This window comes from Gorilla gorilla, chromosome 4, assembly GCF_029281585.2.
Source record: "Gorilla gorilla gorilla isolate KB3781 chromosome 4, NHGRI_mGorGor1-v2.1_pri, whole genome shotgun sequence".
In the NCBI taxonomy this organism is placed as follows: domain Eukaryota; kingdom Metazoa; phylum Chordata; class Mammalia; order Primates; family Hominidae; genus Gorilla; species Gorilla gorilla.
This window is the reverse complement of record NC_073228.2, coordinates 185415436-185430963: the sequence shown is the minus strand read 5'-3', so window position 1 is coordinate 185430963 and position 15528 is coordinate 185415436. Positions and strand designations below refer to the sequence as shown.

The 15528-nt window shown below is 37.2% G+C and overlaps 1 protein-coding gene across 1 annotated transcript; it reads left to right on the top strand.

The window, feature by feature from the left end:
• The first annotated feature begins 349 nt into the window (after positions 1-349).
• On the top strand, positions 350-9029 carry LOC134758469 (beta-defensin 125-like). The gene is made up of 2 exons (XM_063705959.1): positions 350-407; positions 8614-9029. The coding sequence occupies exons 1-2, from the start codon at positions 350-352 to the stop codon at positions 9027-9029; spliced, it is 474 nt and encodes a 157-aa protein (XP_063562029.1).
• Positions 9030-15528: the final 6499 nt, after the last annotated feature.

Genomic DNA, 15528 nt, shown 5'->3' with positions numbered 1-15528 from the left:
TATGTACAAAGTGCTGCATACAGACAGAGGAGAAGGACAATTGAGCCCATCTAAAGTTAACAAAAACTTCCTCTTGGGGCTGTTTCTTTCCATCAGACCTTACAGTTCTACGGGATAATAGCTTATCTCATAAGGCCTCAGCCTTCTTTAATAATTTCTAGAAGCAGACATTATTGTGTCATGCACACTCAGTGTTGCAAATTAATGGTCTGGTGATCTGGGTGGCATGGCATTTTCCCCTTCTCTGGTTCATCACCCATGATAGACCAGTAAAGGTGACCACTTAAATTCCTTGCTGTGCAGTGTTCTGTATTCCTCAGGACACAGAGCTTCCTCTCTCCCAGGAGCCATGAATATCCTGATGCTGACCTTCGTTATCTGTGGGTTGCTAACTCAGGTGACCAAAGGTAATGGAACCCTATAAAGCAGAGATGATGACTAGGATGAGTTGTTGCCCTTGGGCTCCCCTGGTATCATGATGGGAAGAGAGGGAATCTGCAGGAAAAATCTGGGCCAACAAAGCAGCAGAATGCTCGTATTTTGGCAGCTCCATGCCCCTAGTCTCTGAGAATCTTTCTGTTAGGGGCATCTAGCAAGCTGGGATGTCCTCTGAGGCATTTCTCCAAAGACAAGAATTTCCTTAATGCTCTGAGCCACCCTATCTCTCTCTCTACATAACTATCCAATGTTAGTCCAGCCTCACTTCACTTCCATTTTGATTATTCTGTTGTATCTATTTCATTGTTGTGTCCTATTAGTTCTCCTAGCATCTTGAATTCTTCTTTGCCCGGAGAGTACCTTCAGAGGGAGGCCCTCACTTTCATGTTCTTAGGTACGGTGAACAAGTCCATTGACAGTTTGTAGATTCTGTAGCACTATCATATGGAAGAGACAATATATATGTTTGGGGTAGAAATGGAAATAAGTGGAGTGAAGACAGGATAGACAGACTAGTGACCAATGGGGAGCTTCTAATTTTAGATGAATAGGAACAGTCTGTTTCCACTATTTAATAATGCTACTTTTGAAAATTGTTAACTTTTTATTAAAAAATAATACTTGCAATTGACTTATGTATCAAGCAATCGATAGATTTATAGGGTTTAAGGAAAAGAAAAATGTTTGTCTGTCCAAGAATACCAGTTCTTCAGTCTTCCCCTTCAGAATCAATCAATGTTACCAATTTCTTATATATCCTAGCAAATACAAATATATTTATATTTGCATGTGTATACCTTTTAGATTTTTAAAAAATGCAATTGCAAATGCACCATGTGAATTGTTCTGCAATGTACTAGCAATATATTAGAGACATCTTATCCATACATGAACCTGGTTCATTATTTTTAATCAATAAGTAAAACTTTGAGGAGGAGCAGATGAATTGCCTCACATTAATTACTCCGCTACTGATGAAAAATAGGTCTTTAATTATCAAAAACAATTCAGCAAGAAAAATTTGTAAACAAATGTATGTCTTTTCATTTATGACTGGACACGTGGACACACACACACACACACAGTCAAACCACCTACCAGAAAAGCTGAACTATTCTTCTCTCCCATCACCAGTTGCAAGAGTGTCAGCTTCCCACACCCTCATCAGCCCTTTTTGTTTTTTCTACTACATTCAGTTTTCTACTACGTTCAGTTTTACAGTCTAATATGTGAAAATGATGTCCTGATGTTTGAATTCATGACACTTTAGTTATAAATCAGTTTGAACATCCAGTCCATTAGATTTCTAAACTTTCTTAATTATCTTTATATACTAAGAAATTTGGCTTTTGTTAAATTTGGAGGTGTTATATGTTGCCTAGAAAGATGCTATTCATGTCTATTAAATGGTTATAACTGTGCCTATGATCTGTTATGTCTTGATTCACATGTTGATGTAATGTGAGTTACAGAATTAATATCTACATTCATTTCTGATTATAAACTGCTGTATTTGTTGAAAATTTGGAAATTTTGAAATTGTAAAGAAGTAAAAAAATTGTAAAGAAGTTAAAAGAGACAAAATATTTTTGATCTATTGTTCTTCCTCAGTTTTCTTATTTGAATAAAAATGTATAGCATACTTATAAATTTTCTATTATACTATTAGTATTTTCCCATTTACTAAATATTTTCAAAAACTGTATTTCCAATGACTGTATAAATTTTATAGAATGGATACTGTTTAAATTACTTAGCCAAATTGTTTTTGCATAAATAAGTGCATTTACATTTTATAGACAAGGATGGCTAGTATAACCTTTCTTATACATAAATCATTCAGCATAAAATTCCTGGAGATGTACTTTTTTCTGTCTGCTTCATGTATTATCAATTTTTGAATACTTGCCAAGTCCTAAAAATGAAATATTATATATAAATATTTAATTTTTATTTATGTCTGTGAGTAATGGGGAAGTCGAACTTCAAATACATGCTTAATGTATATTTAACTTTTCTACAAATTGTCTATGTCTCTCTTTCTCTTTTATTTTGGAGAGGTAGTTTTCATTTCTTTTGATTTAGAGATTTTCATTTTTGTGTTCTCTTATAGGTTTTGTTTTGAAATTTAGCTATTTAGTCTCTCTGGGCTTTATATTATGTGTTTTCAAGTGAGATAGCACCTGATGCCTTGTGAAGCAACTTTTTACCAAGCCAAGCTATCAGTGGACTGCTATCCATAGATATATTTTAAGTTGATGCTAGCTGATTATATATCTGGTATGTTTTAGAAAGAACTCCACACATGGGATAATGTTTTGGCTAGATGGCTCCCCTACTTAGAAACATACAATTGCTAGTCATATTTCTAATTTTAGGATTTTGAGATACTGGTGATGAAGATCACATGTCCTAACAACATAATAGTTCCAGACTGAAGTTCTTTGAAAAAAATGACTGTTGTCACTCTAGAAAAAAAAATTATGAATTTTTCCCAATTGCCATCATTCTACTGCTAAAACCAAATTCTTGGAATTATCTTTGATTTTTCTATATCCTACGACACTCATATCTATCAGGAAGTCTATTACATCTGCCTGCAAATTATATCCAGAATGCAATTATTCTTGTCACCTCCATTGCTACCACTCTGATTCTAGTCACCATCATCTCTCACCTGTGTTATTGCCATAGCTTCCTCATGATATCTGTCCTTCTGCTCTTCCCTTCTACCATCTTGTGAAGACACATAGTGCATGATCCGCTTACACTGGAAGTCAGTTCACGTACTTTTGCTCAAAACTCTGCTAGGGCCCCCTCTATACTCAGAGCGGTAACAAGAGTCCATACAGTGGCTCACCTGGCCCTGCAGGATCTGGCCCTTATGACCTCTCTCACCTCATCTCCTCCTATTATAGTCCTTGTTCACTCCACTACAGCCACACAGGCCCCAGTGCTCTTCCCCAAACATATCAGACTTACTCAACCCATAGAGCTTTGTTTGTTTCCTCTGCCTAGAATGTACTTGCCTCAGATACTGGTGTGACTAATTCCTTTACCTCCTTCAAGCTGTTTAATCATCACCTTGTTACACAGGCTTGTGCAACTCCTGTTTATGAATCTTCTATTACCCTTAAATCTATTCTCCCTTCTTTCTGCAAACCATTTGTCACCTTTTCATCTACAAAATAATGTACTTTTTTATTAAGGTAAAATATACATTTAAAAATTACCATCCTTACCATGTTTTTACCATATTTTTATGTATACCTGTTGGCTGTTTGTATGTCTTCTGTTGAGAAATGTCTATTCAAATCTTTTGCCTGTTTTAAAATCAGATTATTTGTTTTTGTTTGCAATGGAGTTTTTTGAACTCCTCATATTCATATACTTTTGGTTGTTAATTCCTCGTCAGATGGATAGCTTGCAAATATTTTCTCCTACTCTGTGGGCTACATCTTCACTTTGTTGATTATTTCCTTTGCTGTGCACAAGCTTTTTAGTTTGATGTAATCCTAATTGCCTATTTTTGCTTTGGTTGCCCGTGCTTTTGAGGTCTTACCCAAGAAATCTTTGCCAAGACCAACGTCCTGAAGTGTTTCCCTAAGGTTTTCTTCAGGTAGTTCCATAGTTTCAGGTCTTAGATTTAAGTCTGTAAACCATACAGTCTAGCAGGGAGTGCATTTACTTTTTATTATCTGTCTCCCTCTGCTAGAAAGTCAGCTCCATGTGATTTTTGTCTGTTTAGTTCACAGATGTACCTCAAGGGCCCAAAACTTTGATGACTGTGTGACTATAGCCTAATTTAAGAATGGAGGGGATAATTTAAAAGCAGTAGAAAGAAATGTAAGTGAGAAACAATTTTGAAGAATAATTGACAGAACAAGGCAATTCAAAGACAAAGGAGAAGAAGAGAGCCAAGATGACATATTTCAAGTATGGATAATGCTGGAGGAAAAAAATTAAGGTATAAATCTTTGTAGATGTGAGGAACGAAGAAGCAAGGTTAGAGTCTGTCTTGCACAAAAGAAGTGGAAGGTCTAGACTTGAAACTTATAGAAAATTCCACGAAGTACAAAGTAAAATCGAGCCAGTAAAACAACAAAGATAGAATAAATGACTCTAGAAGAGTGAAGGTAGAATAAATAATTGGTGAAGTTGGACTAGAGCCAACATTTCCCAGAGGATAAAATATAAACCAAATTATTGTGAGCCTAATATATACATACATACATACATCTATATATGTTTTATATATATTATCACATTCAGTTCAAATGAGGTTGTGTAGAAAATTACTTGCTCTTCTGCACATATACCAGCCTTCCTCCTCCATAGAGCCTTATCTCTAGCTGCTTCCTCTGCCTAGAATACACTTATCTAGGTACTCCTTGGGCAATTGTCTTGAGAAAGATGATCATGCCGTTTACTGCTTGATAAATGAACATACAATACAGCACACTAGTTTCCCTTTAGATTTATATCCTCACCCCTCAAATGAGTAGTCACACTGCTTGGAAATCCTACTGCATTTCTCTTGTAAATAAACCTTCTTTCTTTTTTCTTTTTCTTTTTCTTTTTTTTTTTTTTTTGAGACAGAGTCTTCCTCTGTCACCAGGCTGGACTGCAGTGGCCCAATCTCGGCTCATTGCAACCGCCAACTCCCTGGTTCAAGTGATTCTCCTGCCTCAGCCTCCTGAGGAGCTGGGATCACAGGCATGTGCCACCACATCCAGCTAATTTTTGTATTTTTAATAGAGACAGGTTTTCACCAGGTTGGCCAGGATGGTCTCGATCTCCTGACCTTGTGATCCACCCGCCTCAGCTTCCCAAAGTGCTGGGGTTACAGGTTTCTGCCACCACACCCAGCCATCTTCCCTCTTTTTTAGACAACTATTTTGTCCTGACCTTTATTTGTCTTTTATTTTCCTGCTCCTCTCCTCTACCTGGCTCTCCCCCTCAGCTTATCCCATGCCCCATTTATTTAAACAATTCAAATAGGAAGTTTTCACTCATTTCCTCTGTCCCCTTTGCCATAAATGGAGAAACGTGTCTTCTCCATCTAAAGATCAGTCTGCTCTGTGTGAATTTGTGACTGTGCCCTTCTGTCATCTCATCACCCTATTCTATATTAATCTCTCCTTTTCTGCTTTTTTTTTTTTTTTTTGAGATGGAGTCTTGCTCTTGTTGCCCAGGCTGGAATGCAGTGGCACGATCTTGGCTTACTGCAACCTTCACCTCCCGGGTTCAAGTGATTCTCCTGCCTCAGCATCCTGAGTAGCTGGGACTACAGGTGCTCGCCACCTTGCCCAGCTAATTTTTGTATTTTTTAGTAGAGAAAGGGTTTCACCATGGCCAGGCTGGTCTCGAACTCCTGAACTCAGGTGATCTGCCCGCCTCGATCTCCCAAAGTGCTGGGATTACATGTGTGAGCCACTGGGCCCAGACTGCTTGTTTCTTTTCTCATTGCTTGCAAGCACCATTTGGTATTTCTCGTTTTCAAAACAAACCTGAAACCTTTCTCTTAACCTTACATTGCTCTCTAACAAGTTATTTATTTCTCTGCTTTTCTTTGGAGCTAAACTTCTTAAGAGTTTCATCTACAGGTCCTGCATTCATTTCTCTCTCATTCACATTTTGACCAACTGCAATTTGGTTTCTTTTTTCATACCACTCGGAAGCTGCTCTCCTCAGTATGAAGTTACCTTCATACTACTAAAAGCATGGACATTTTCCTGCCTTCATCTTTTTTTTAACCTCTCAGCAGTATTTGACTACAAAATGACCACTCTGTCCTTTAAGAAACAGTCTCCTCTCCTGCTTAATGTAGTCACATCTGATACAACTTTCCCCATAACCTTTTATGCATTTTCTGTTTTCATGCATATCAGCCCGACTTGCAACTGTCAGTATCTCCAGTCTTTCAACAACTGCTTGTGAAATACCCCTGTACAGGGCAATCCAGAAATGCCAGAAAATTATCAGCTGTCTCTGGATCATCTGTCAACTACGGGGGAAGCTGGATAAATAGTCCAGGTCCTTTGAGCCTCATGTAGAATAACTTTGAGGCTTGGTAATATTTTTTTTTCCTGTGGTAATTCCCTTATTTGCAGTTCAAGGCTATTATGGGAAGAAAACATAAATGGATGTTAGTTCTTCAAGGTTTTTACTGTAACTGTGCACCCTTTCATTCTTCAAGGTTTTTCTGTAACACTGCACCTTCAGGACCTGATGCCCAATTAAACATTTTTTTAAGTTTTTTGTTTTTTTTTAATAAAAACTAAATGCTATTTTTTCTTCTACTTTTAGTTGATGTGTAATAATTATTCATATTTAGAAGATGCAGAGTGATATTTTGATACATGTATACAGTGTGTGATGATCAAATCAGGGTAATTAGCATATCTATCACCTCAAACATTTGTCATTTTTTTATATTGGGAACATTCAGAATCGTCTCTTCTAGCTATTTGAAAATATACAGTAAATGATTGTTAACTACTGTCACCCTACAGTGCTATAGAACAGTGGACCCCTTTTGGCACCAGGGACCAGTTTTGTGGAATACAGTTTTTTCGACGAGGTGAAGGTGGTGGTGGGGATGGTTTCAGGATGAAACTGTTCCACCTCAGGTCATCAGGCATTAGAGTCTCACAACGGACACACATCCTAGATCCCTCACATGCACAGTTCACAATAGGGTTCATGCTCCTATGAGACTCTAATGCCTTGGCTGATCTGACAAGAGGTGGAGCTCAGGTGGTGAAGCTTGCACACCTGCTGTTCACCTTTTGCTGTGCAGCCTGGTTCCTAACAGGCCATGGACCAGTACCCATTGGCTGCCCAGGGGTTGGGGACCCCTGCTATAGGATGCTGGAACTTTTTCCTCCTATCTAGGTGTAATTTTCTATCTGTTAACCAACCTCTCTCTATCCTCCTTTCCCTTCCCAGCCTCTAGTAATCATTATTCTACAGTCTACTTCTATGAACTCAACTTTTTTAGCTCCTGCTTATGAATGAAAACATGTGGTATTTATCTTTTTGTGTCTATTTCACATAACGGAAAGTAACATGTCCCCCAGGCTCATCCATGAGTCTAAGGCTTATTTGTAGCCTGGCTGCTGGGCTTCCCTGTGGGATTGTCCTCTGAGCAAACAGAACACAGCCATCCTGCTGGCCAGCAGTTGATAGATGATCTCATGATAATAACAGGTTATAACTCACCTTTTCTTGGATTTCTTGCTCTCCTGATTTCTACATTTCTCCACTGATTTTTTTTAAGGAGGAATTGTCTCTCATCTAAACTATTATATTCAAATCTTTGCTGGAGCTCTGCTCTGCTGGGGGTCTGCTTTAAGACTCTAGAGTCTTATTCTCCTGTTTTGATCTGACTTATCTTATTGGTCCTTTTAAGTCATTTCCTCTTATCTGATCTCTTATCTCTTAATATTGAAACTCACTAGAATTTAATTCTAGTCCTCTTTTTTTCTCATATTATTCCAACCCACCATGGTTTACCAATTTCTGTACTTTAAATGCTATCCATAAGCAATCACATTTATTGATTTGCATATGTCAAACCAATCTTGCATTCCAAGGATAAAGGCTACTTGATCGTAGTGGATAAGCTTTTTGATGTGCTGCTGGATTCAGTTTGCTACTATTTTGTTCAGGATTTTTGCACTGATGTTCATCAAGGATACTGGCCTGAAATTTTTTTTTCTTGTGTCTCTGCTAGGTTTTGGTCTCAGGATGATGCTGGCCTCATAGAATAAGTTAAAGTTGAGTCCTGCCTTCTCAATTTTGGGTGAATAGTTTCAGTAGGAATGATACCAGCTCTTCTTTGTATATCTGGTAGAATTCAGCTGTGAATCCATCTGGTCCTGGGCTTTTCATTTTCATCCTTTCTTTCTAGGTTTCGTATCAGTCTCAGTATTCTCTCTATCTCTCCGTCCCTCTATTTTTCTACATTTCTCCTTTTCTCCATACAACTTCTTTGATGGCACATAGCACAGTTTTAATATACACTTTTTGTTCTCCTGTTTGTCTCTTTCAATGGCTTTTTGTACTTGACATCATATTAGTCTAGATGTCAGTCAGTGTAAATTTTTGAATGAATGAAAAGTTATGTTGATGCCAGAGTTAAAAATTTGACCTATATTTTATTCTCTACAGGTAGCTTTGAACCCCAAAAATGTTGGAAGAATAATATAGGACATTGCAGAAGACGATGTTTAGATACTGAAAGGTACATACTTCTTTGTAGGAACAAGCTATCATGCTGCATTTATATAATAATATCACATGAATATACTCAACGACCAGCATTTCCTATGATTCACCTAGAGGATATAACATTTGATTATAGTGATGTGGACTCTTTTACTGGTTCCCCAGTATCTATGTTGAATGATCTGATAACATTTGACACAACTAAATTTGGAGAAACCATGACACCTGAGACCAATACTCCTGAGACTACTGTGCCACCATCTGAGACCACTACTCCCGAGACTACTATGCCACCATCTGAGACCGCTACTTCCGAGACTATGCCACCACCTTCTCAGACAGCTCTTACTCATAATTAATTAACATTTACTTCTGGTATGGAAGAACTAGAAATACTGCTGGAAATAATATCCAAAGAACTGATTCTACCAATCCAATTTCACCAGGAAAATTCCATCAGGGATTGGATGACCATGGGGATGGACATAATTGCTACTACCAGCACAACAGCCAAGAGAGTTGCCTTACAATTAGAAATGTGTAGACAGAAATGTATAGAAGATACAAGGATTCTCTTAATTGGACTTAAATTCTTTGTCTTCCTCCGATGTACTCAAATATACGAGCTAATTTTTGTCTTAAGTGAACATTTGTATGTCTATGTATTTTTCCATGCCAAAAACAAAAACGAAGACCATTGTTTGGAGCTGCCTATTATGACTAAGACATGAAGTTTTACTTTAACAGTGCCTGGCCCACTACTATCATATATAGGAGAACATATAAAAGCATATAGAAAGTTCCAGATGAATGTTCCCTTCTCTACCCTCCACCTTTTATTGTAAGTTCTGACCCTAAATACTTTTCTGTGTCATGACGTCAAATTTTGTTTAAGGTTCTAGCTGGTAACTAACAGAGTCAGAAGCTAATTCTTTCATTCAGCACAAGCACTGATCTAACTGGATAGAGATAAAAGTGGGACTTGCCTTGAGAGTACATCATATTAGATTAAAAGCTGCATCTCAAATTCTACTTATCTTTCCAATCTTCTTTCCACTTAGAATTCCAACTTCCAAGTATGGCAGCCTCATAACATGCCTCTTCAGGTCTCTGTGCTGTCCATGAGTGTTAGTTGTGTGCAGTATTTCTATGCTTTCTATGGCTGTACACATGTGACTGCTGTTTGTATGGCAACAGGTGGGTCAGTAAGTGTCTTCTATGATACTACGGAGAAGCGGTTATTAACTATAAAGTTGATTAGGTTTTTTTTTTTTTTCCGAGACAGAGTCTAGCTCTGTCGCCCAAGCTGGAGTGCAGTGGCATGATCTCGGCTCACTGCAAGCTCTGCCTCCTGGGTTCACGCCATTCTCCTGCCTCAGGTTCCCGAGTAACTGGGACTACAGGCACCCACTACCACACCTGGCTAATTTTTTGTATTTTTAGTAGAGAGGGGTTTCACCATGTTAGCCAGGATGGTCTCGATCTCCTGACCTCATGATCCATCGGCCTTGGCCTCCCAAAATGCTGGGATTACAGGTGTGAGCTACCGTGCCCGGCTGATTATTTTTTTTAAGTTCCAGGATAGAAGTGTAGAACATGTAGGTTTGTTACATAGGTATACATGTGCCATGATGGTTTGCTGCACCTATCAATGCATCATCTAGGTTTTAAGTCCCGCATGCATTAGCTATTTGTCTTAATGCTCTGCCTCCCCTTCCTCACACACCCTGACTGGCCCCCATGTGTCACGTTCCCCTCCCTGTGTCCATGTGTTCTTATTGTTCAATTCCCACTTATGAGTGAGAACACGTGGTGTTTGGTTTTCTGTTCCTGTGTTAGTTTACTGAAGATGATGGCTTCTAGCTTCATCCATGTCCCTGCAAAGAGCTTGATCTCATTCCTTTTTATGGCTGCATAGTATTCCATGGTGTATATATACCATATTTTCTTTATGCAGTCTATCATTGATGGGCATTTGGGTTGGTTTCATGTCTTTGCTATTGTAAATAGTGCTGCAGTAAACATACGTGTGCATGTGTCTTTATAATAGAATGATTTATATTCCTTTGGATATATACCCAGTAATGGGATTGCTGGGTCAAATGGTATTTCTGGTTCTACATCCTTGAGGAATTGTGACACTGTCTTCCACAATGGTTGAACTAATTTACATTCCCACCAACAGTGTAAAAGTATTCTTATTTCTCCACAGCCTTGCCAGCATCTATTGTTTCTTGACTTTTTAATAATTGTCATTCTGACTGGCATGAGATAGTATCTCATTGTGGTTTTGATTTGCATTTCTCTAATGATCAGTGATGTTGAGCTTCCTTTCATATGTTTGTTGGCTCCATAAATGTCTTCTTTTGAGAAGTGTCTGTTCATATCCTTTGCCCACTTTTTGATGTTTTTTTTCTTGTAAATTTAAGTTCTTGTAGATTCTGGATATTAGGCCTTTGTTAGCTGGGTAGATTGCAAAGCGTTCCTCCCGTTCTGTAGGCTGCATGTTCACCCTGATGATAGTTTCTTTTGCTGTGCAGAAGCTCTTTCATTTAATTAGATCCCATTTGACAATTTTGGCTTTTGTTGCAATTGCTTTTGGTATTTTCTTCATGAAGTCTTTGCCCATGCCTATGTCCTAAATGGTATTGCCTAGGTTTTCTTCTAGGGTTTTTATGGTTTTGGGTATTACATTTAAGTCTTTAATCCATCTTGAGTTAATTTTTGTATAAGGTGTAAAGAAGGGGTCCAGATTCAGTTTTCTCCATATGGCTAGCCAGTTTTCTCAGCACCATTTATTAAATATGGATCAAATTCACACATAACACTATTAACCTTAAATGTAAATGGGCTAAATGCCCCAATTAAAAGACACAGACTGGCAAATTGGATAGAGTCAAGATCCATTGGTGTGCTGTATTCAGGAGACCCATCGCACATGCAAAGACACACATAGGCTCAAAATAAAGGGATGGAGGAAAATTTACCAAGCAGATAGAAAGAACAAAATAGCAGGGGTTGCAATCCCAGTCTCTGACAAAACAGACTTTAAACCAACAAAGATCAAAAAAGACAAGGGCATTACATAATGGTAAAGTGATCAATTCAACAACTAGAGCTAACTATCCTAATATATATGCACCCAATACAGGAGCACTCAGATTCATAAAACAAGTTCTTAGAGGCCTACAAAGAGACTTAGACTCCCACACAATAATAGTGGGAGACTTTAACACTCAGTGTCAATATTAGACAGATCAATGAGACAGAAAATTAACAAGGATATTGAGGACTTGAACTCAGCTCTGGATCAAGTGGACCTAATAGACATCTACAGAACTCTCCACCCCAAATCAACAGAATATACATTCGTCTCAGTGCCACATGACACTTATTCTAAAATCGACCACATAATTGGAAGTAAAACACTCCTCAGGAAATGCAAAAGAACTGATTAGTTATTAATAAATTGGGCTGAGGCTTGGGCGCTACTGAAAGCCACAATATCAGATGCCAGAATGTCTCAAAATCAAAAAGGTTTTTTCCTCTAATTATTTTTTATGTGATCCAAGCCAAGCTGCCAGTGACTATGGCTGTAGTTTGGATGTTGACCATCAGACCACTGACCTTTCAGTAGACCTCATATTCTAATAGGTCTTAGACCGCCAGTTAGGGTGTCCATCATTCAGATTTGACTGGGACTGAGGGGCTTCCCAGAACATGGGAATTAGAGAGCTAAAATCAAGAAAATCCAGAGTAAATTGGGACAAGTTGATCACCCTCACTTCAGTGTACTTCTGTCTAGCAAGCTATTTTTCCATTTTTCATGGCTATACCTCATCACATAGGTCATACATTGGCTTTTCACAGAAACAGTCTAGGGTGCTCTTTTTCCATATTTTTGCCTCAACTGTCATTTCCTGAAACACACTCCTTGAGCATGCAGAGCACCTTCCATTCTACTTTGTATTATTTTCTTCCCATCATTTGAACTCTGAAATCATTTTGAGTATTTACTTTCTCTCTGATTTTTTTTTACTAACTTATGGCCTAACACCCCTGCTATAATGTACATATAGTCCTCATCTCTTGGTCTTGTTGACATATGTGATGGTCCATAATGGGCTGGGCATGTCTTATACTTACTGAGGAAAGCAGCTTTAATACTCCTAGATCTAATGGGCAAGAATATTTAATGCCTTGTTTTTTTCTCTCCCATAAGGCCAGCATACTGGTATGACCTAGTAAAACCTAGGTTGAGTGTCCAGAGAAGCACTGCTGGAATATATTCTGCATTGATTTAGGGATCAATGCTGAGACTTAGGAAAAGAGAGTAAGAAAAAATTTTTAAAGCAATAAATATTTAATATGAATTTACTGAATTGATAAGAATGGATCCTACTATATGGTTAAATAGTATTACAATGAGGCAATGCGATCTATTAATAAAACATAGGAGGTGGCACTGTTCTCTCACTTGGAGCTAGAGCACAAAAAACTCTTACAATCTAAGTATTTTTTTCTTATTGACCCAAATGTGAATGGTGATGTGTGTGATGCCCCTGGTCCCTTTTGTACATGACTTGGCTGTGCTCTCTCTGCCAATGTCTGGCTTCCATTACAGTCAAAGTCATTAGTGTACTAGGACTGGGTTCTATCCATGCTAAATGAACGTAGTAAGATCTTCAGTTCTACCCATAACTGGCGCTACTACGTGCTAAACGATCCATCTATTGCAAGGATGTTACATAAGAAAACAGGGTCTAAAATTTCTCTGGGTCATTGACTCTCAAATCAGCTCAGAATTTATTTAGCTTCCTAAGGATTTCATGTTTGACTAAAACCAGTCCAAAGTGATCTCTCAACTCATTAATTCAAGGCCTAGCATTCTAAGGCAAGCATAATGAATAGACCAACCTAGCTGTGTCCATTAAGATTCTCATCTTCCTTCTTAAAGAAGAGATCATTTGCAATATTCTTTAGGAAATTCAGAGTGCATACTTTTGGAACGAGATAAAAGAGACATATCTTAAAGTCCAGAGAAGAACAGGAAACCCAGCATTCTCTTTAAAGCAGGGCTTTTGGAATTTATTTTTTTCCCTCTTTAAAAACAGTAAGTTTTTACCATCCACTAAATACAAGTTTATGTCTGATTTTTTTTGTTTGTTTAACCCTCTTTGATTAATTATTTTTATATAATATTTCATGCCACATTTATTTAAACTAAAAAAGAAGTTAAGTGAATATTGATGGTTTGGTGGTTGCTATCTTACAAAGAAAAATTAATATAAACAGGTGGTATTATCTGATTGAGGCAGGGATAATAAATGACCAAATAACAAGAAAACCCATAATACTTGTCAAAAAGAGGCAGAATTATTTAAATAGAAATGTAAACCCTGGCATATTCATTGCTAACACATATTTATTGAACAAGTACTACATCCCAGAAATTTTGTTGGACCCTGTAGACGCAAAAAGTAAGGCATAATCCTGACCTCAGTAGTTTACATTTTAGAGTTAAAATATGCATTAGGAAAATATATGCTCATTAGTAAAAAAGAAAATTAAACCCCACCATTGTGTGTCCTATGGCATAGGTGTGCAGTTTTCACCACTGAAACATATAATAGGGACATTAAGCTCAGACTGCTATGGAAAAGGGAGAGTCTTGAGTAAAAAGCAGAATTAACTCAATAAAAAAAGGTTATGGGATAGAGGAAGATTTTCTCTATAGAGCAAAAGATAAAGACAAAATAAGGTGGAAATAGAATATATACAAATTTAAGAAACTAAAAATAATAATACAGAAAATGTGAGGACAAGAGAAAAAATATGTACAAATATTTTTGTAATTTTAGGTGGAGACAAATTTCTAAAATTCTGCTACCACACCATATTAGGCACCAAAGGATGGAGGGGAAGTACATAGACCTTAGAGCCCAACTGCTGTGGTTCATATCTCAACTAACAAGTGTAACCTGGATGAATAAACTTCTTATGACATCTACACTTCTATTTCCTTATGTGAAAATTGGTAATAATAAAACAACTTTTTTTTGCTGCATGCAATGTTGTTTTGAGGATCAAATGGTTTAATAACTAAAAGTTATCCAGAACAATATCTCATACATAAGTATTTAATAAATGTTAGGTATTACTAATATTAAAACTAGAAATCATGAAAAAATGGATATAATTGTGTATAGCACAAAATCAAATTTTATAGACATAAAACTGTACTGGCATGTATAGATTGCACAGGATGGGATAACTGAAGGGATTCAGGGCAAAAGACTGAGAAGTTGTCTCAAAAAAAATTATTTTTCAGAACAGTTTTAGATTTACAGAATATTGAGCAGAAAGTACAGAGTTCCTTTAAAGCCTCTTATCTACACCCTCCCATTCCAGTTTCTCCCTGTTGTTAGTATCTTGCCTTATGTGGTACATTTGGTACAAATGATTAGCCAATACTGATACATTATTATAAATTAAAGTTAGATTAGGTTTCATTCTGTACCTTGTGTGAGTTTTCACACTGTACCATGACATGCATCCATCATTATGATATTATACAGAAACATTTCACTGCCCTAAAAATTATCTGTGCTCCATTTATTTATCCCTCCCTTTTCCTTCCAACCCCTTACTAACTTCTGATTTTTAAAATATTCTCCATAATTTTATCTTTTCTAGAATGTCATAAAATTAAAATAATACAATGTGTAGACAGATTGGCTTTTCTTACTTAGCAATATGCATTTACACTTCCCCCAAGTCTTTTTGTGACTTGATAGCTCATTGGTTTTTATCACGAAAAAATATTCCATTTTATGAGTGACCACAGTTTGTTTATCC